Source organism: Dreissena polymorpha, chromosome 2 (genome assembly GCF_020536995.1).
Source record: "Dreissena polymorpha isolate Duluth1 chromosome 2, UMN_Dpol_1.0, whole genome shotgun sequence".
Lineage (NCBI taxonomy): Eukaryota > Metazoa > Mollusca > Bivalvia > Myida > Dreissenidae > Dreissena > Dreissena polymorpha.
The window spans coordinates 118853423-118875273 of NC_068356.1; the positions used below are offsets into that span (position 1 = coordinate 118853423).

Consider the following 21851-nt stretch of genomic DNA (forward strand, 5'->3'; position numbering starts at 1 on the left):
AATTCATTTTTTTTATATAAAGTATCAATGTGTGTTGGAAACTTTGCCAAAATATAATAATATCATTGTATTATTCAATAACAGTTCATAAGCGGAAGTTGAACAATCCATAGGGTAATGAGTTTTTCTTCTTCCATGTGATGTACCAATCTCACTCTGGAGCATACTCGTACATTTTTATTTGCAAGGTGATCGTGAGAGTGCAATTAAAAAAATAAAAATATAAAACCTTTAATATTTATAATATGTACAGTCAGGAAGGCTCAATGTTTGAATTGGAGGCCGGCCAGTCCATCCCTGAATGACTCTGGGGTCTGTAGAACTGACTGCGAGGTGCTTTGGTAGCTGGTTCCACAATCGAGCTCCAGAGATGAAGAAGGAGTGACGGTAGGTGTCCGTTCTGCAGTATGGTATCCAGTTATCTTCATTCATGGCCAAAAGTTGCATGTTCTGCGTTATTTAATAGATCTTTGCACGGAGTCATGCTTTTTACCATCAGTTTGTATGTTGGTCATAGCAAGAAGAGGATTTCTATTGATTTGTTTTCTAAGAGGCTTTGTCTCAATGTCATACTAACCATAAATACAAGTTATGAAACGTTCATGGCGAAGCATACACAACCATAAAAGTACAATTGGTTCTCTTAAATATACTTCAATGTACCCCGGGTACGAAAGTATACTAGAACGTACCCGGGAATACTAACGCTAAAGTGGTCATTGTCGGCTCTTTTTTCATATTAATTATTTTCATATTTATTTAACCATTCTGTGAAATGGTGTCTATATTATACTAAAACAGCATGCTGAGGCAGGTTTTTGTTCAAATTGAATTTTGTTTCGTAAACATGTCTTATGGCATCAGATTTGGGGCGGGATTTCAACTCGGTTCCAGTCTAATATTGTACGGGTGCCTTAAGGCATTTTTTCCGTACCCGGTTGTACATTATAGTATATTTAAAAGTACCCGGTACTATTAAATAGAACGCAAGCCGATAATGACCGATCAAGCGTTTTTAATTGTTGACTTTACTACATTCACAATATTCACATATTCAATATGTTCAAATGCCAATGTGAACAATATTCAGGATCTGCATATAAATTTTATTTGACCGGTTCGTTTAAAGCTCGATTATCAGGAGGCACGCACATAAGGTATGAATTATTTTTATTTTTATAAAGGAATCCGTAAATCATATGAACAATTACATCGCTATTAATGTAATTGGCCGCCAAAAGTTTATTGGCGTGCGATATTGCTGTAACGTCAACATTTGTCTACAGCCACAACCACAATCACAATCTAAGTGTCTATTCGAACAATGGACATTCAAAACGCTCACACGGAGAGTGATTTCAAATTTGAACATCTGAATGTCTATCTCAAAACTACGGAATCCGGATGGTGCCATCTATAATCTCGTCCTTCTTTCATCAAGGGCGACACACGCAGCGATACACGATATTTTGCGCGACACACGATATTTTGCGCGATACACGAAGCGCCCTTGTGTAGGTAGCCCAAAAGGCGATATATCGTGGTAAATATCGCGTGTCGCTTCGTGTATCGCGCAAAATATCGTGTGTCGCCTCATGTATGGCGCAAAATATCGTGTGTCGCTTTGAATATTGCGCAAAATATCGTGTGTCGCTTTGAGTATCGCGCAAAATATCGTGTATCGCGTTCAAAGGGCGACATACGAAACACGAAGCGACACACAATATTTTGCGCGACAAACGAAGCGATAACTGTATTTTATTATTCAAATATCGCCCATATTATCCGAATCTCGTGTATCGAGACCGCGACACACGACACAAGAAGTGATACTCAATATTTTGCGCGATACTCGAAGCGACACGCAATATTTGTACTGTTTAAATATCGCTGTAATAATATCGCCTGTCGACTCTCGCGTTTTTTAAACGGTGTTACAGTATTTTTTAACCATTTATTATCAATATTGATGCGTCCATGCTTGATGCACATGCTTGATGACGTAAAAATATCCCTTTATTGTATCCCCTGATTTTTTGAAAACGAGAGAGTCGACAGGCGATTTTATTACAGCGATATGTACAAAACACATTTGTTAAGATCTTTTTTAATATCTTTTAGATATTTTTTATGTATTTTAAATGTTTATTAATATTTATTATCAACATTCATTTATAAACACTTGTCAGCATTCGTTCGTTATAACGGCAATATTACTATCTAAAACCTGTTTTGTCGAAAACTTGAAACTTGCAGATAGATCGTTCCATTCAGGATATGTGGAAAACTAATCCTATATGATCGCGGAGTCGCAAATAAATGGGCATCCACCACGAGATGCACGTGCGTTTGGTGGTCACCACCATACACAATGCGGTGTAGGTTTTGTAGACCATGCGTAATCGTATCACATGATCCGCTTGCAGACTCAAAATGGAGTCTGCAACACTAAATAAACAAGACGATGGATGTGAAGAAAAACCGGATGCAAGCGAAACGTCAAGCATAAATTCAGAAGCCAGTGATTATTTTTCTAGTCCAGTTTTTAGTTCAGCAAAGTTAGCAATAGGCAGATTCTTGTCAAGGGGTGATAGTAATACAAAACACACTGCAAATGCAATGGATACAAATTCGGATACTGCATCAAAATCTAAATCCAGACGAAAACGTAAGTAAAGTGCTTTATTTTACAGAGACCAAGGCCTTTGGTAAGTCCTGTTTCTTTTCTATAATTTGCAAAGCAATTGTCTTCTAAACTGATTTTAGTTTTTATCTCTAATTGTATATCAAATCCAATGATTATTAATACATTCTTGTATATTAGTATTTGTTCTATGTCTGAAGTAAACTTGGTTGTACTTGTACAGGCTTATTACTCAATATTGGCCCCTTTTTATGTATTGACGCTGTCAACATTAAAAATCCTATTTGCATTTCTAATGAATATTTTTTTATAGATTAATTAGTAATTTGTCACCTGAACAATATTTCACACAAGTTAACTAGGGATGTCAATGAAAAGCTACAGGATAGGTAACATCACCTAGACAAGAACAGGTAATCATCTTCCCTGTAAACAATCACAGGCATTAGAGATTTCACCTTTTGCTGTTCCAAAAGCTTTTCTGTTGAGAAGCTGTTTGAACATCTGAACACATCCTCCTGGAATGGAGGAACTGCCAACCTTTTAATGTAAATGTAATTCAAATGAGATTGATAGAGAAGCTGTACGGGCTTGTAAAGGCTCCAAAAAAGATCTCCATTTCAACCTTTCCTCCAGACTCCAAGTGTGTCTGCGATCGAAAAAAGGAAGCTAATACAAATATTGTGAGGAACAAACCATAATTAGAGCGGCGTCTGGCTTCTCCGAATAGGGTCTAAGTCCGGATACTTTCAACCAATCATAAATAAGTTTACATGTCAACTCCCTTAAGTCATTATCTATGCATGAGCAGAAAGCGCGATGTTTCTTTTCCGGTTTTGCAAAATTTCAAGGCGCGGACATTTTGAAAGGCTAGAAAAACAATCACTTGTTCTGAAGGTAAGAATTTTCTTTAACGTTTTTACTGGGTATGCTAAGCAACATTGATAACATTATTTTCGAATAATATTTTTTAAATTAAACCATTGACAGCGTACACGTGAATTATGTTATGTATAGAGGTTACAGTCATAATTGACAAGTATAAATGTGACGTGACGCGATTTGTATGGGTATTATGTAGGTATCCGAAAGAGCCGACATAAAATTCAATAGTCGGATCTTCCGAATACCTGTTTTTTAGAATGAAACTTAATACAAATGTATGTAAAAACTTGTACTCACGTTAGCAATTGATATTCTATTGACCATTGGTCAATATAAATGGTTTTGAAATAAGGAAATCTTGTCAATTTATACCTTTTAAGAAAATAAAACACTACACAAAAGTCAAATATTTAGATATTTCTATCAGCCTGGAGTGTTTCCTGACCCTGTTGCTATGTATTTGGTAAGTTGTTAAGACTCTGTATTTTACTTCTAGGATGAGTCGTCCACTAAAGTATGACAAGACTGCCCTGAAAAACGCAGTTGGAGCAGTAAAAAGTAAATCTATGTGCTACTTTAAGGCATCTAGGCTCTACAATGTACCAAGGTCAACGATATTTAACAAGGTTAAGGGTTATTCCAGCATCGAATGCACTATGGGGTCACATACAGTTCTCACAGCTGCTAAGGAAAATAGGATAGTCGAGTGTCAGACACAAATGTCACGTATCGGTTATGGACGGACTTAATATGAACTGATAAGGACTGTTGGCAAAATTGTAAAGAAAGATGGACGATCAACACCCGTCAAGATGGGTTAAGTGTGAAAATTGTCAAATACGTTGGCATTATATGTGTGCCAACAGGCCGGAATATGAGTTGTTGGATGAGAAAGAAAGAGCAAAGATAGTGTCTGTTTGTCTGATGTGTGATAGACACGATTGAAGTATTAGACGCAATTATAAGAAATAGTGATGCTTTTTAAGTGTTATCACATGATCAGGGCCCTCTCTTGCCGCCAGGGGAAGCCACCCACATTCCTCATGAGAGGGAATTTCGCGTCGTTTTGGGCGAAAAGGGGAATTCTAGAAGATCTTTTCACCAACCATTCAACACCTAAAATTGCTGTCATAAATATACATTTAATCAAAGGTTAGTAGCACGATACAAGTTGGCAACATAGGTATAAAAGCATAAAAAAATATTTATTTTTTTGGAGGGGGAATTTTTAGCTGAAAAAGGGAAAAAGTATACTTTTATCATGGGGGAAGCCGCCGATATTCGGCGGTAAAAAGTGCCAAACGAGGGCCCTGGTGATTGACTGATTACTAGTATTTGAATGATGTACTGCAGTTGCGTTCGTGTTCCTGTTGATTTCAAATATGTTTGACATGTTTTATGAGTGTTTTTACTTGAACAATGGTGTAAAAAGCGTAGGTTATTTGACAAAAAAGCGTTACGTGACTGAAATAAAATGTTTTAACATGAAATAATATCATAAAAGATTAAGCTAGTTTACAATATTTTCATACGAGTTAATATTGTCAGTAAAACTATATTTTATTTTTGTATAATGGACAGTCTCAAGAAAGAAGTGAATACAATTCGATAACGCTATGTTTAACTAAAGATTTGTCTGTGTTTTAAATCCTTTTTTTTTAGAAACCTCATATGTATCCGAAAGACCCGATGGTATCCGAACTTACCCGACAATAGTTACTTGATGGTTCCTGGCTTACTTGACATTTTCATAAGAGTAAAATAATCTTTAAAGTATCCGGAGACTGCCGACATCGCTCTATAATCTAATGCTATTTAGTTATGTTTGTGGTACATGTACTTTATAATAATTTTTATGTCCCCCACTATAGTAGTGGGGGACATATTGTTTTTGCCCTGTCTGTTGGTCTGTTGGTCTGTCTGTCTGTCTGTTTGCGCCAACTTTAACATTTTGCAATAACTTTTGCTATATTGAAGATAGCAACTTCATATTTGGCATGCATGTGTATCTCATGAAGCTGCACATTTTGAGTGGTAAAAGGTCAAGGTCAAGGTCATCCTTCAAGGTCAGAGGTCAAATATATGTGGCCAAAATCGCTCATTTTATGAATACTTTTGCAATATTGAAGATAGCAACTTGATATTTGGCATGCATGTGTATCTCATGGAGCTGCACATTTTGAGTGGTGAAAGGTCAAGGTCATCCTTCAAGTTCAGAGGTCAATTATATGTGGCCAAAATCGCTCATTTTATGAATTCTTTTGCAATATTGAAGATAGCAACTTGATATTTGGCATGCATGTGCCTCTCATGGAGCTGCTCATTTTGAGTGGTGAAAGGTCAAGGTCAAGGTCATCCTTCAAGGTCACAGGTCAAATATATGTGGCCAAAATCGCTAATTTTATGAATACTTTTGCAATATTGAAGATAGCAACTTGATATTTGGCATGCATGTGTATCTCATGGAGCTGCACATTTTGAGTGGTGAAAGGTCAAGGTCAAGGTCATCCTTCACAAGGTCAAGGTCATCTTACAATGTCAAACATCATATAGGGGGACATTGGTGTTTCACAAACACATCTTGTTATGTATTTTTTGCATCAATTGACCACTGTTTGGAATACAAAATGCTGATATTGACAGCCAAAATTGTTGAACCTATGACCTGGTTTATCACGTGACTGGAATCTCAGGAGTCCCCAAAAATCTGTTGGAAGTTGCGAATCTTTGTTTATTTATAGATCTTAGCACTAGTTATTCTTGAATGCTCTAAGCTTTTATGAGTACATACATACAGGTCAGCTCAGTGTTCTTCTTGAAAAAACAAAAATCCATGTAATTTTTTTATGTCACATGTATGTCTATAAAATCGAGTTAAATCAATCAATACATCTTTACAAACACAATACCTGTCATCATCAATATCAATTAATAGTGAGTCATTTGTGAAGAAACAGTTTACACTATAAACAAAAACTTTACACAAAAACTGTTATCAAACCGGAAGCCGAAGTTTTGAATTGACAATTCGTTCTATCTTACGGATGTTGCAGAGAAAGTCAGTATTACGGTTGTTTGATTAGAAAGGAGATTGATTACGGAGGATTCCAAAGATAATTGATAGCATATTTTTGAATTCAGAATACTCAGCCTTTTCCATTGCTAAAACGTACACATTTTCATAAACCATTGACGTGTTTGAAACTTTGGATTAACATCATTATTATGCTAGCACACGGTATCACGCAAGTTGTTTTAATTCGCGCCAGAAAATAGTTTATGTTGCTAATATTACTGATTAAAGTACTGGCCTGGATTCTTGGCGGCACGTTTCTATGACAAATCTTGTTACCAGTTGCAACTCCCAGTGACCCGGAGGGTCAATAGCTGGGAGTTGGATTATTGCAACTAATCTTTGCACCAGATTTTGACTGTTGATGCTGATCTATACCATATTTGCATAGTAAATGTATTTGGATATCAAATACAAATATCGCCATACAAGTTATGGCATCCTTAAATATAAGTGAAATTGAACCACTTATATCAGCCTAAACAAGTAAATTAAACTTTCTGAACAAGTTCAACACTTTTTAATGGTGTCTTAGTATTGCTAAAACCAGTGTTTATGCGAATTTAGCACCTTTACTGGTAGGTTTAAATGTTTAGAATGAAATTTTAAACATGAATGTTTTGTTCTTAAAATGAAATGAGTAACACACACAATGTGGATTAGAGAATTATTGCGTAACCGGTAACAAAATACAATTTTTATGAACACTGTCACTTGTATAACCCACCTGATCTTTATTTTCCAATGAGGGACCCAATTCGAGTTAATTTGAAAGGAATTGATAAAAGAGTATTTTAAGGTACCTATTGTATACATAGAGTCTTAATGATAGTTACACTGATATAAGAGATGATATGAAAAAAGGCAATTGTTTTTAACTCATTTAATAATTTTGTTTCTTCAACAATACTCCTGGTATTTCAAAGACTTACTCATTGGTTAGTTCTTCTTGAATGCTCTGAACTTTTATGAGTACAATAGGAGGGTCAATAGCTGGGCGTTGGATTATTGCAACTCACTCATTGGTATCAGTGATATTTTAGCTATTCCTATGTCTTTATTGCAAAGGAGTGTCAAGGAAGGCATAAGGCATCTGAAAAGCGCACACAAAGTCATGGCCTAAATTGTGTGTTGACTGCTCAATAAGTAATGGATGCACCAGCAGAATGACTGATGCATAAACTTCTTTCCCCCATACTTGCTGTGAATTTATGGTTATTAAGTAAAAATAAATAAACAGAGATATTGTTGACACTTTAGGCTGATAATAGTGAAGTATGAAAAAGGGGACACATCAAGCAAGCAATCAAGATCCAATTTTAGGGAAGCAGTTGATTTTTGAAAGAAGAAATTAACAATTTAGTTTAATAACCAGTTACCTCATACTGAGGTTTATGAAATTAAATTCTTGGTCCAATTTAATAACAAATCTTAGCTTCATGTTTATTTTATTCTGTGTTTTTGTTCATAGAAATTTGTTGTCTGTTGCCAAAACAGTATGAGAATCTAAATGAATTTCTGTCTATTTCATAAATATATATTTTTTGTATTGAGACAGTTACCAATACTGTTAAACATTTGATGTCAAGAATATCATATTATTGCCCTTAATTCGCCCTGATCCAATTCCAGACGAAAATATTGTCGAACTGCAAGTTACTTAAAGACTTTCATTTCTTTAAATGTTTCTGTAGCAAAGTTTAGTTTACAGAATAAAAAATTATGGAATTATATATATATTTTTGCAGTATCTTTTCTGTTGAAATTATTTATTTTTCCAAATAATTTAAAATTATATCATCATTTGTATCCATTAACTAAATTGGTGCCTTACTAAGTGATTTATTTTTGGTGTGCATAAATCTGTTAAAGCCAATTGCACCTGCAAACTACATGTATTCCTGTCGCCCATACTTTTGTTGTCTTCCTAGGTTCATGTTTGTCACAGTCATCCATACCTATACATTATTTTTTTCTCCATATAAAATGTGAATATCAATCAGATTGGATATTTTGTGATTACAAAAAATATGTTCTTGCAATTATTTCCCACACTATGGCAAACAATACAAGTATAAATGGACTTAATGTAAAATCAAGCATTAAAGGGATCTTTTCATGGTTTGGTAAATTTACAAAATTGAGAAAAGTTCTTTCAGATTCGCAAATTTTCATTTTAGTTATGATATTTGTGAGGAAACAGTATTACTGAACATTTGCCATGGTTTAATATAGCCATTATATGCATCTTTTGACGATTTAAAAACCTAAAAATTATAAAGCGTTGCAACGCGAAACGATTGAATAATTTGGAGAGTTCTGTTGTTGTCGTTTAAATTTGTGAAACTACGAAGATTGCGTATATAACGTATATAATACACAGCTTATGGATGCTTGGCAGTATAGCTCAGTTGGCTAATGCGTTTTTTACTTCAGAATTCCGGGGGTCACTGGTTCGAGTCCTACTGCGGGCTACTTTTTTTTCCTTTTTTAAATTTTATTTTTGAAGTTTTTACTGGAGCTTTTAAAATTTAATGTTAACATTTATCAATATAAAGCATTTAATGACAAACTTCAAAACATGCCAAAATCTGTGAAAAGGCCCGTTTAATACAGTCAAATGTGTTACAAAATACATAGATGCTTAATTTATTCGGCTATTTTTATGTCCCCCACTATAGTAGTGGGGGACATATTGTTTTCGCCCTGTCTGACTGTTGGTCTGTTTGCGTCAACTTTAACATTTTGCAATAACTTTTGCTATATTGAAGATAGCAACTTCATATTTGGCGTGCATGTGTATCTCATGAAGCTGCACATTTTGAGTGGTGAAAGGTCAAGGTCATCCTTCAAGGTCAGAGGTCAAATATATGTGGCCAAAATCACTCATTTTATGAATACTTTTGCAATATTGAAGATAGCAACTTGATATTTGGCATGCATGTGCATCTCATGGAGCTGCACATTTTGAGTGGTGAAAGGTCAAGGTCATCCTTCAAGGTCAGAGGTCAAATATATGTGGCCCAAATGGCTTATTTTATAAATACTTTTGCAATATTGAAGATAGCAACTTGATATTTGGCATGCATGTGCATCTCATGGAGCTGCACATTTTGAGTGGTGAAAGGTCAAGGTCAAGGTCATCCTTCAAGGTCAGAGGTCAAATATATGTGGCCCAAATCGCTTATTTTATGAATGCTTTTGCAATATTGAAGGTAGCAACTTGATATTTGACATGCATGTGCATCTCATGGAGCTGCACATTTTGAGTGGTGAAAGGTCAAGGTCAAGGTCATCCTTCAAGGTCAGAGGTCAAATATATGTGGCCCAAATCGCTTATTTTATGAATACTTTTGCAATATTGAAGGTAGCAACTTGATATTTGACATGCATGTGTATCTCATGGAGCTGCACATTTTGAGTGGTGAAAGGTCAAGGTCAAGGTCATCCTTCACAAGGTCAAGGTCATCCTACATGGTCAAACATCATATAGGGGGACATTGTGTTTCACAAACACATCTTGTTTCATATATATTATTAACCCAAAGCAAAATTTCAGTTGCCAATTCGAAAGGGTGATTGGAATTACCCATCCCTATATTTTACCATGATGTGTTGAAGCTTTTTGTCGCTATTGCCTTTGGAAGCTGAGGGTATAGACCCTTTCAGTTATTGCCGGTTTTTAATTATCTCCCTTGTGTGACATCATGCGATGATAATCGATTGTATCGATTGTAAACGAGAACAGAAATCTTGTTAGAATTTTTTTTTTCAACGATGTAAATGGACTGAACAAATGCACGAAAAGATTTGTACTTGCCTAATTGTTAATAATGTATTATTTTCTAATGAAATTTTGATATTCGGTTTATACTGCTGATACAGCAGCGGTATTGTTCATCAGAGAACGTGATCGAAAGACTAAATACTGAAAATCCCACTAAACAAAACAACTAAATAAGCCGTATTCTTTCTTATAGTAAAACTTTTATAAATGATGTTTAAAAATAATGAAACATGTATTTATTTGATCACAATTATAAGTGGTGTGGATATTGTTGTTGTTCAGCGATCGATTGTGTAAGAGATGCATTTAATCAATTGTAAAACAAAGCTCTAAAAAAGCGGAATACATAACAATTGTTAAATGTTATCATTTTCTTTTCCATAGAATGGATTTTCGTTTCATTTACATTTAATGACAATACATGTATTAATAAATGTTAGCATACATACGGAAAAGAACTCTGCATATTATGCAAATTGAACTGTCTTTGCATGTATGTTGAAATCTCTTTACTATATAATGATATGGAGTGATACAAATCTAGCATTTTATGATCAATAAATCTATATATTTCATTTATTTAACGCAAGTATTGATTACCCTATTGTGATTGCGTGTTTTCATGCTGGTGTTTCTTACACTGAAATAACGTACTTAAATCTATACACGTAATAGCAGAGTTACATTTGCCAGTACCCGTTAAATACCTCAATTGCGTAGCAGTTAAATTGCACAATATTTTAATTTTTAACCAGATTTTCCGAAGGAAAAAACTGGTTATTAGATTGGCGAATGCGGGCGGGCTGGCTGGCTGGCTGGCGGGCTGGCTGGCTGGCTGGCTGGCGGGCTGGCGGAACAAGCTTGTCCGGGCCATAACTATGTCGTTCATTGTCAGATTTTAAAATCATTTGGCACATTTGTTCACCATCATTGGACAGTGTGTCGCGCAAAATAATTACGTCGATATCTCCAAGGTCAAGGTCACACTTTGAGTTCAAAGGTCAACAATGGCCATAAATGAGCTTGTCCTGGCCATAACTATGTCATTCATTGTGAGATTTTAAAATCATTTGGCACATTTGTTCACCATCATGGTACGGTGTGTCGCAAGAAAGAATCACGTCAATATCTCCAATGTCAAGGTCGCCACGACTAAAAATATATTTATTTTTTTTAAACAAACTTACAAAGGGGGTTAATTTTGTTTGTTCATTTCAAAAGTTCAGTTTGAGTTTTCTCCCTTTATCAGATTTTTTTTTCACAATGAAAACCTGGTTTTGTGACAATTTTGTCCCTTGTATTTATTGTTATTAAACACTGTATTATTATGATTAAACTGGCTAATATATATACACTTGTTCCTGTAAATCCATTTCCGATAATGTCTTCATTCTTTTTAATGTTAAAATATTTTATTGAAGCAAATGATAAGTATTTTGGCTTTAAAATTTGGCTAAAATGACTGCTTAATATGCCAAGGGGGGATGACATGGGGGTATCATAAACTGTGTTTAATTACCGAACAATAGGCTGCAACATGTGGTTTATGCAGGGACCCAAGTATAGGTCCCTGGGTTTATGACACCTTGTTTTCTTTGTTATTGTCTGGGCAGTATCCGATGGTAACGTTAACGAGATAATCGGGTTGTGATGAACAAAGGTGCAATAAAACACCGGGATAAAAAAGCTGCAACAAAGAGTGTCAGCATTGGTGTGAACAATTAAATCAATCTAATACATTATTCAAGAGGATATATTTTATGTGTAACAAGGTACGTTTTTTTTTCAGACAAATAAAGTTTCAAATTAGGTACAATATGTTGCGTAAATCGATCTATTTTTTTTAATTGTTGTTTGTTTTCATCATTACTTGTTTTCGTTCATTAAATTTAATTTATTCTGAAATAAGTTCAATTGATGAGAATTTTTTAACAAAAAAATGGTAGCGAAGAAGTGCCAAGCATGAAGATTTTTGTCATAGCCACATACCGAGCTCTTACATTGTGTTCTACTCCCAAGTTCGTTGTTAGTAAAAACAATATAATAACAACACTTTAATCGTTTCGAAAATGCATTCCCTTGCATGCAAATGTTTTATTCAGACTTAACTAGTAAAATTTTATTTGATATGTTGCATGATTATCATTACAAACGATGATTTTATCAACCTTCCCTTTATGCGCTTATATGAATTCCACCTCTTTTTGCCAACCAGTAGGGAGAGTCTAAACTTTGCTGGTGGGGTGAATTACACTTCAATTCCCATTTTCAATGGTAAAGGTCATGTTCCCAAGTGGTAAAAAGTCGCTCAAATCATACGCCAATGAACAATACCATTTAAATATATACAGTCTGCGCTTTTTTCAATATTTGGCATTTTAATAAAATATTTACGTTTAAAGTTTAGTGGTAACAGTGCTGGATTTTTCTTGCGACACACAGGTTTATTGAAGGGAATGTTTAATGTATTTTCACGCTTCAATGTACTAAAATGAAATATGCGAAAAAGCTATAGCTTTAATAGGCCTCAATATATTAAAAAATTAAATATGTGTGCAATTTACGCATATACCGTATAGTGCAAGAGACGTTGATATTATCAGCGACACTGTACAATTTTCTCTCTGGCGGATTTTGTATCATCTCATTACGTCACATCCTGCTAAGGGACACAACTCTTACACTAGTAAATGCGAATAACTGAAAGGGTCTATTAAGAATTCACCTACTCTATAAACATGTGGAGTTTTGTTTGATTTACTTTATTAACATTAGTGATACAATTATGACAATTGTTGAAGAATTCATATTTATTAGGGTTTATAATTGATAAAAAAATGTAATTTAGTCAAAACTATTCAAAAGGTAATATGCCTTCTACGGACAGTGAGAGAGTAATCTATGTAACATCAGTAAGTCAATTGTTTAAGTTTATTAACCTGTCATGTTTTCAAATATCTTTAAATCAAGGGGGATAATTCTCATCACAAATTATATTGTTTATTAAAGTGTATCACTTCCCTTGAGTAATTATTTAGTCATTGATTTTGTGGAAAATTGCTGCTTGAAGAATGTGTCAGTTATGAAAATATTTTATGATTTTATCTGTAAGATCTGTTGACACCATCTTAAGGCATTCTGTTAGTTCTTTCTTGTACAGTCATTCATCATAAGCAGTCAACGGTGTTGGCATTAAATTACCCCTTTACATTTTGTATTGAGGCATAAAAGTCTTCTGTAAGTATCAGTCTGTGTGATATGTTGCTTTATTTAGGTAGGAATTATTAAGTGAATAACTATAATATTATATTATTGGAATAAGTTAAAACTCAGATTAAACGTCTTTAGATCTCAAGAGAGATTCAGCTGAATCAACATAAATGTTGAAGCACTTATTGATTTGTTAGTTTAGTACATGTACTGGATGCTGTAGCAATGTCCCTCTCCAATATGCATTGGTTTCCTGGAATTTGCATTCATAATAGCAGCGTCATTGAATATTGGCAGTTAAAATATTTGCCATCACACTCTAGCACTATGATTCTTTCCTGCATTTTCAAGTATGTTGGCACAAGCGTTGGAATGTGGAGGTATTAGGGAGGGAAAATTCCTACATACAAAAAATATTCTCTGAACATTTTTGCATGAATCTTGCAAGGTCTCTATGTTTTATGTAAGGCATGGTTAAATAATAATGATAATAAAGCCATGTTGCAGTCAGTAAGAATGATTTGGGTTTAAGGAAAAATGAAGATTGTGTTAAAAATCCAATCTGAGTTTCTACTAACTACAAACTATTATATTTATTGGAGGAGGCATCAGATAGCTGTGGATATTATCTCAGATACTTCACTACCTGTATTAATAATTAACATCTTATTGGGAACAGTATTTTATGGGCCATCTGCCCTTAACATAAAACTGTTTTATATTGTAGATCATAAGCATGGATGTATGTTGGGAATAATCTGTCTCTCATTTTCACTATAAGCTTCAGAGCTTTAACAGATGAGATAGATTATTGTGTCCTGCCGCTTTTTGCTGCTATATTTTTTCTTCCCATAGGAAAACACTCTGATGGTCAAAAGGTTACTGATTCATTTTGTGATAGCATTATGTATTCACTTCATAGACATTAATATTTTTTGGTAATGCTACCATATTTTTATTTTTCACTGCACATCATAATGCGAGTATAATTCATTATGTGCGATAAATATAATTATATTAACATATATTGTGTATTATAAAGCACTCAATTTTGTCTTGTATATTAATATAGAATGACATAAGTGATACTTTACTTTCTAATTTCTAATGGTGCTTTAAGAAAAAGGCAGAGCATTAATGGATTATTTTCCCTAGAATGTCGAAGTGAAGCCAGGACTTGGCTGTCTAGCAATTTGCAAGAGCGCTATTGATTTCTGGTATTGAACAGTCTGTGTTGGGAAAGTGGAACTAGGCCTTGATTGCAGGATTATAAACAGCACACAGTATGTTTAGTGGAATATTGGTAGGACATTATTTAGTGCTTGTATGGTCACACTAAGTTTACATTTTGTTTGGAATGTAATTGTCAACTTTCCTTCAAGTAGTGTCCAACTTCCTTTGTCGATCTTGGAGACAGAATGTTTAGTTAAGAATATGCATCATGTTATTGATGTTCTCACTATGTTGAAAAAACGGATTTGTGAAGCTTATGAAAGCAGATGATTTGATTGTCTTTGTAAACATTTTGTGCAGCCTTTGACTTGTTTATTACAAATAGTCTAAGTAAATTAGAATACAATACAACACAACTAAAAGATACCACAAGTAGTTTATCCTAATAATGAAGGCATTTGCATAAAGGAACCAGTGTTGGGATTGTTTTGCAATGGCTGAAGAAACAATATACCTGTGTAAATTCCGGGTCTCTGTTGACGGGGACTGGTTGTGCCTAAAGGAACTGAGCGATATTCAGTATGAAATGCCACCCTCTCTCAGTAACTCTATGATTGAAGATGATGGTTAGTATTATGAGCTGTGTCGTGTAAAAATGGGTCCTATGTCATCAGTCGAGCATAGCTGTAGAAAAGCCTGAGCAATCATGCAGTCTGGTCAGTAGCTGTAATGTCGGAAATATAGTCACACAAGGTTTTGTGGCCTAATGAGCAGAAGCTGGCGGCATTTTGCATAAGACCCATTTTCAGACAATTTGTCTCATATATATATGTTGATTTTTTGTTTCATGGTCGTAGTCAAGAACTAAATAATGTTGTAATTGCAGTTCATAATTTTTTTTTTAGTCAATACCATTAGTAGATCAATGATCTAACTTCGTGTAAATATTATATGTAGTTTGTATATAAATAGTTATTATGTTGCTAATTTCATGTTATATACATGTAATTTTTAACACAAATCATTCTGCTTCAATGGGCCTGTAAAGAAATCAAAGAAACATTTTGTGATAAATCATGCTGTATGACGTGCTGTAAATGTATCTTGTACATTTCAAACCCTGTTTGTCCTGTTCAGACCGTGACCCACGGACCATAGAGCGAGGCAACTTGCTTAACGTTTCCAAGATGATTGTTAAGGAGCTAATTGACTCCTCGATGGCCCACGGACGGATGCTTGATGATGATCACGCTCCCCTACAGCAGTTCTTCATAGTCCTTGAACATGTGCTGCGACATGGTCTACGTCGTAAGTGTGAACCTGTGTCTTGATGGCTATTGTTAATTGGTATAGCCTGTGTTAGGCTAAGATAAGTTATAAATGAATGTTCAGATGATCTCACACTAAGGTCTCATGTTACAAAGCTACTTACTTTATGCAAATCTTAGACTCACAAGCAAACATATTTTAAATGTATAAAATTTCATTTATGGATGCAAATTACGGAAATCAAGGTTGCAGTGGTGTAGGGGATATGGTGTCTGCCTAGCAATCGGGAAGTCACAGGTTTATTCCCCACTGTGGGAGCGTTCTGTAGATTTTCCCAATAGACACCAAGTACTGGTTCTAGTCCCAGGAAATGGACTCTAGAGCGTTTCAAATAAGCATTAGGTTTTCTATGCAAGCAAGCTAAAATAAAAAGTTTTAAACTAAATAACGGAAATTAATAATTTCTTAAAAAATAGATGCGATGAAATTAAACACCATGCATTAATTTTTACAGTTATTAATAAAATGAAGAACCTGCCTTTAGTTTAAACCTATTTATTTTAGCTCGATTGCACCGAAAGCCTGAGACTTATATAAACGCTATCGAGTCCGTTTTCTGGGCCTTGAACCAGTACTTGGTGTCTTTGGGGGAGATCTAAAGAACGCTCCCACGGTGGGGATCGAACCTGTGACATCTCGGTCGCTAGGCGGACACCATATCCATTACACCACGGCGACCTATACCTACCTTTGTAAAACAGGGCCTAAGCTCTTTCCTCTATTGTAAGTTTTTAGCTAGCTCATGGGCCGGTATGTCTTAAAGTTCTCGAATGATCAGCATCTTGTATAATAAAAATTAACCATGCTGGGAAAAAGAGGGCTCAATATAGGTAAAGTGTAACCCCAGAATAGCCTGTGCAGTATACATTGCATTTTTCCTTCAAAGGATGTATCTTATGTGAAAACCCTGTTATGGCAGACGTGATGCAAATGTACTGATTTACCTGACATGGCCCCCATGTAAAGATAACAGCTAGCTCATGGAAATCTACAACAAAAGATCTTTTATGATCTTTTATCAACAAAGGCAGAGGTTCTAACACATGTGTTTAGACATGGCCTTTGTTGCAGGTTTGAATCTGGTCTTAGTCATGCACTTATTTTTTATGTAGATACATGTACTACTATTTCTTAAAAAACAATACGGTTTATAACCAAGGTTTCATGGAAAAAAAAAACAACAGACAAACAGTAACCATATAAATCTTATTTTACATATTTGCTTTTTTTTTCCAGCAAAAAAGAGTATTATGCGTGATCGTAGAGATTTCTGGTGTGTTCTTGAGCTGGTTGAGAAGTTTGTACCTGAAGCTGCAGAAATCACTGCCACAGTCAGAGATATGCCTCATTTAAAGTAAGAGCTGAGAACTGCTGTCTATTGTGCTTATTTAATAAAAACACACACACACACACAATAATATGTCATTTTTCGGCGTAGCTGTATTAAGCCAGCTTTTCACCTTTCCTGACCTTTGTAAGTGTCCAATAAAATTCAAATAAAATTTCCCGCGGCTAGGTATGAATGAATACACTTCATTTATTCCATTGGCTGATTTGAGTATACCACCAGAACATTGGAAACATATCCGCGTCTTTGTAACACTGTTTTACTGCATGAAACAATTTTATCTCTAATAAAAAGGCTTAATAGATAGAACAGTTTTACACTCAATTCTCGACATCAATACAGTTTGTGCGTTCACCTTTTATTTGCAGAGGATTGCCAGGGCCAAAGCGTTTATACTTAAAGGCTATGTTCTCATATTTATTACTTACTTCCATATTCCTGTCAACATGTTAACATGTAAAAGTATAAAGAGCAGTGGAAGCGAGGCCTCACTTTAATGCATTGCATTTCAACCCGCGAGGTATCAGGCCAATTCGCGGCCAGTGTGTGAATGTCAGAGTTTTTATACAGGTCATCACCGGAGTTCGCGGCCAGTAAAATAATAGTTATATAATAAGGACGCTATCCGTGAACTAGGTGACCTGGAATTTTCTTTAGACCAGAATTATGTTAAATGAAGATATTCAGCAATATAACTATGGTATGTCAATAATAGATTCTTAATGTGTTTTGAACAATACAATGATAAATATTATTTTTGATTAATAGCAATAATTATTCCACCATATTGACTAATGTATTAAGCATGAGCGCGATGATTCTCGATACTGTTAATAATCGAATCAAATAGCAATGCCTGACAAACCACTAAAACAGGTTTGTTTGAAGAACGCGCCTATAAATACGGATACTTGCGTGTTGCCAGTTGACTCATATGTTTTAATTTCACTTCCATTCTTCTTTTGGTTTTCTGTTTTGTATCAATAGGCAATATGTAATAATATAAAATAAGCTGGGAAAACTCCGCGTAACATCCCGTACTGCATGTGATGCAGCTAAGAACTGCACAGAAAAATACATTCGCTATCCTTGATCTCATTCATTGAACTATCAACGCCGTATATCTTTTTAAAAGATATTTCTTGTTTAAATTAAAAGAAGCTAAGATAGTAACAATTGTGCTTTTTATGCCCCCAATTTATTAGGGGGGGCGGAGGGACATATAGATTTTCCCTTGTTAGTCCGTCCTATTGTCCCTCAGTCTTCCCTTCTGTCCCTCAGTATGTCCAACTTTTCGGACACTAAAGTCTCGAAGACCCTGTTTAAGCCAACTAAAAAAAGTATTGCTGCCAGATGGCTGAATCTTTACAAACATTGTTATCATCATGTGAACTTGATGTTTTCTACACAACAAGACTTGTGGCCCCTTTTAGCAAAAAACAAACCATTTAAAGCACACCTGAGCACAATGTGCTCATGGTGAGCTTTTATGATTGCCTTTTGTCAATTGTGCGTCGTGCGGCGTCAACATTTGCCTTGTTAACACTCTAGAGGTCACATGTATTGTCCAATCTTAATGAAATTTGGTCAGAACATTTGTGCCAATAATATCTTGGACGAGGTTGACAATGGTTCCAGTTGGTTTAAAAATATGGCTGCCAGGGGGCGGGGCATTTTTCCTTATATGGCTATGGCTTGTTAACATTCTAGTGGCCACATTTATTGTCCGATCATCAAGAAACTTGGTCAGAAGATTTGTCACAACGATATCTTGGACGACATTGAAAATGATTTCAGTTGGTTGAAAAACATGGTCGCCAGAGAGCTGGGCATTTTTCCTAAATAATTCCGGTTGCTGAAAAACATGGTCGCCAGAGGGTGGGGCATTTTTCCTTATATGGCAATACATGGCTTTAGTACATCCTTGTTAACACTCTAAAAGTCACATTTAGAGTTCAATCTTCATTAAACTTGGTCAGAGCATTTGTTCTACTGATATCTTGGATGAGTTCCAAAATGGTTCTGGTCTGTTGTTAAACATGGCGGCCAGGGGCCTGGGCATTTTTCCTTATATGGCTATAGTAAAACCTTGTAAACACTCTAGAGGCCACATTTATTTTCTAATCATCATACAAGTTAGTCAGAAGATTTGTCCCAATGATATCTTGGACGAAAATGAAAATGATTTCAGTTGGTTGAAAAACATGGCCGCCAAGGAGCTTGGCATTTTCCTTATATGGCAATATATGGCTATAATAAAACCTTGTTAACACTCTAGGGGCCACATTTATGATCTTTGTGAAACTTAGTCAGAAGATTTGTTCCAATGATATCTTGAAATAGTTCTAAAATGGTTCAGGTTAGTTCAACAACATGGCCACCAGGGGGTGGGGCATTTTTCCTAATATGGCTATAGTAAAAACTTGTTTACACTCTAAAAGTCACATTTATTGTCCAATCATCATGAAACTTGGTAAGAAGATTTTTTTAATGATATCTTGGATGAGTGCGAAAAAATTTCCAGTCTGTTGAAAAAATGGCCGCCAGGGGGTGGGGAAGTTGTCCTGATATGGCTATGATAAAACCTTGCTAGAACTCAAAAAGTTACATTTATAGTTCATTCCGCTTGAAACTTGGTCACAAAATTTGTTCCAATGATATCTTGGGCTGCACAGAACAGGTCAGTTCCTTTGTTTCTCAGGTGAGCAACTTTGGGCCTTTCAGGCCCTCTTGTTTAACTTTGCAAGCATTTTAATCAGTCTGTTAACTTGTGCACATTCATATTTTCGTTAAGTGTTTCCAGACAATAAGTTGATCTTTGAGACAAAAGCGGACTTTGGTGGCATCCATTCATACAGACACGCTTGTTGTTGCAACTTCTTGTGTAATTATGCTCATATAAATCAGTCTGTAGTTCTTCAAGGTATTACATAAACAATATAATCACTTTAAGGCAATAGTTGTTGCTCCTTATCCATCCATGGACTGAAGAATCATATGTTTTAATGTTACAATTATTGTATGCTTCAGGACCCCTTTGGGCAAGGCAAGGGCATGGTTACGTTTGTCAGCCATGCAGAAAACACTTGCAGATTACTTCAAAGTGCTTATTGAAAAAAGAGATATGGTTTTGACGTAAGTACAATGTACTCTTAGTCATTTATTATATAAAGGTACATGTATGGCTTTAATTTTGTTAAGCTTCCATTTATTGTTGTATAAGCAAAAGGAAAAAAGGCATATAGGTCTTCAAACGGTAGTATTTCCAAAATTTTATTCAAAACCATTTATGCCAAGAAACAAGGTCTGGCAATTGTTTGTAGATTCTATTAATGCATTGTGACCATTGGTTAACACTATTGTGTTAGGCTGAGGGCTTTTGTTTAAAATCATGTATTACCTGATTGGTATTTGTTAGTGATTTATATCTAGTTTTAGGTAAATAATATTCTGTAAAAGATTTTGAAAAATATTGTGCTTTTCTGTAATATAAATGTTGTTTTTTTAAATAATAAAAATACTGGAAATGTTTTCCAGAGATTTAAATGAAGCTTAGATAATATAACGTTATTATTTCCCTGCACAGGGAGTTTTATGAGCCTGGTGCTATGTTGCTGGAGGATGAAGGCACAGTGATAGCGGGTCTGCTAGTAGGCCTGAATGTGATAGACTGTAACCTTGGAATCAAGGATGAAGACCTTGACCAGCCGGTATGTTATAGGTTTCCATGGTCAACATCTGTTGCTTAGCAAGGAATAAATCATAAGGCACGTTTTGGAAAAATAGGGCTAAATGCATGTGCTAAAAAGTGTTTCACCTCGTATCCCGGATCCACCTCTATGGACCATTGGGTGACACTCTTTGCCCAAGTGTCTGTGACGTCTGTATAAACTTTTATTTTGTAGAAAATACAATGGAAGTGGATACATGTAGTCACATTCAGGATTCCCCCATGCATTTAAGTTGTTTTTTTCATGACATGCATCATATTTTTTAAGCATGGAGCTGAACATGTAGTAATACATGTAGAGATAAGGGTCATGTTTTGCAAAGAAAAGTGACTAGCAGCAATTTTGATATTAAGAAGTGACTTTAAGCATCTAATTTTTTGTAATACGATTTTGTATTTTCAAAATCACAAGTTCAACAAGCTATTCAAATGTTAGGGCTCAAGTAATCAAACATGTCATTTCTATGATCTTGAATTCCTAAATCTGTCACAAATATTGTATTACTAATGTCTCCATTTAGATTTCTTAATTCATTAAACACTTTTGATTGTAATTTATTATTGACTTGTTTCAGATAGGTGTCATAGATTTTAGTGTATATTTGAAAGACACACGCTTGAATGAGTCTGACCCAGAGGCAGATAAGTAAGTTTTAATATGCTCTATACATG

The 21851-nt window shown here is 35.1% G+C and overlaps 1 protein-coding gene across 4 annotated transcripts in view; it reads left to right on the top strand.

The window, feature by feature from the left end:
• The first annotated feature begins 2412 nt into the window (after window positions 1-2412).
• LOC127868727 (RUN and FYVE domain-containing protein 2-like) overlaps window positions 2413-21851 on the top strand; it is a 57922-nt gene continuing 38483 nt past the window's right edge. For 2 of the 4 annotated variants that reach the window (XM_052410749.1, XM_052410752.1), the window contains exons 1-6: window positions 2413-2668; window positions 15910-16080; window positions 17338-17455; window positions 20480-20584; window positions 21036-21159; window positions 21755-21825. In XM_052410749.1, coding sequence (XP_052266709.1) covers window positions 2434-2668; window positions 15910-16080; window positions 17338-17455; window positions 20480-20584; window positions 21036-21159; window positions 21755-21825 — 824 coding nt within the window. In that variant the 5' untranslated portion in view covers window positions 2413-2433. Of the gene's footprint in view, window positions 2669-14610; window positions 15399-15909; window positions 16081-17337; window positions 17456-20479; window positions 20585-21035; window positions 21160-21754; window positions 21826-21851 lie in introns of those variants that run through there. The other 2 variants (XM_052410751.1, XM_052410750.1) reach the window with 2 other exon arrangements.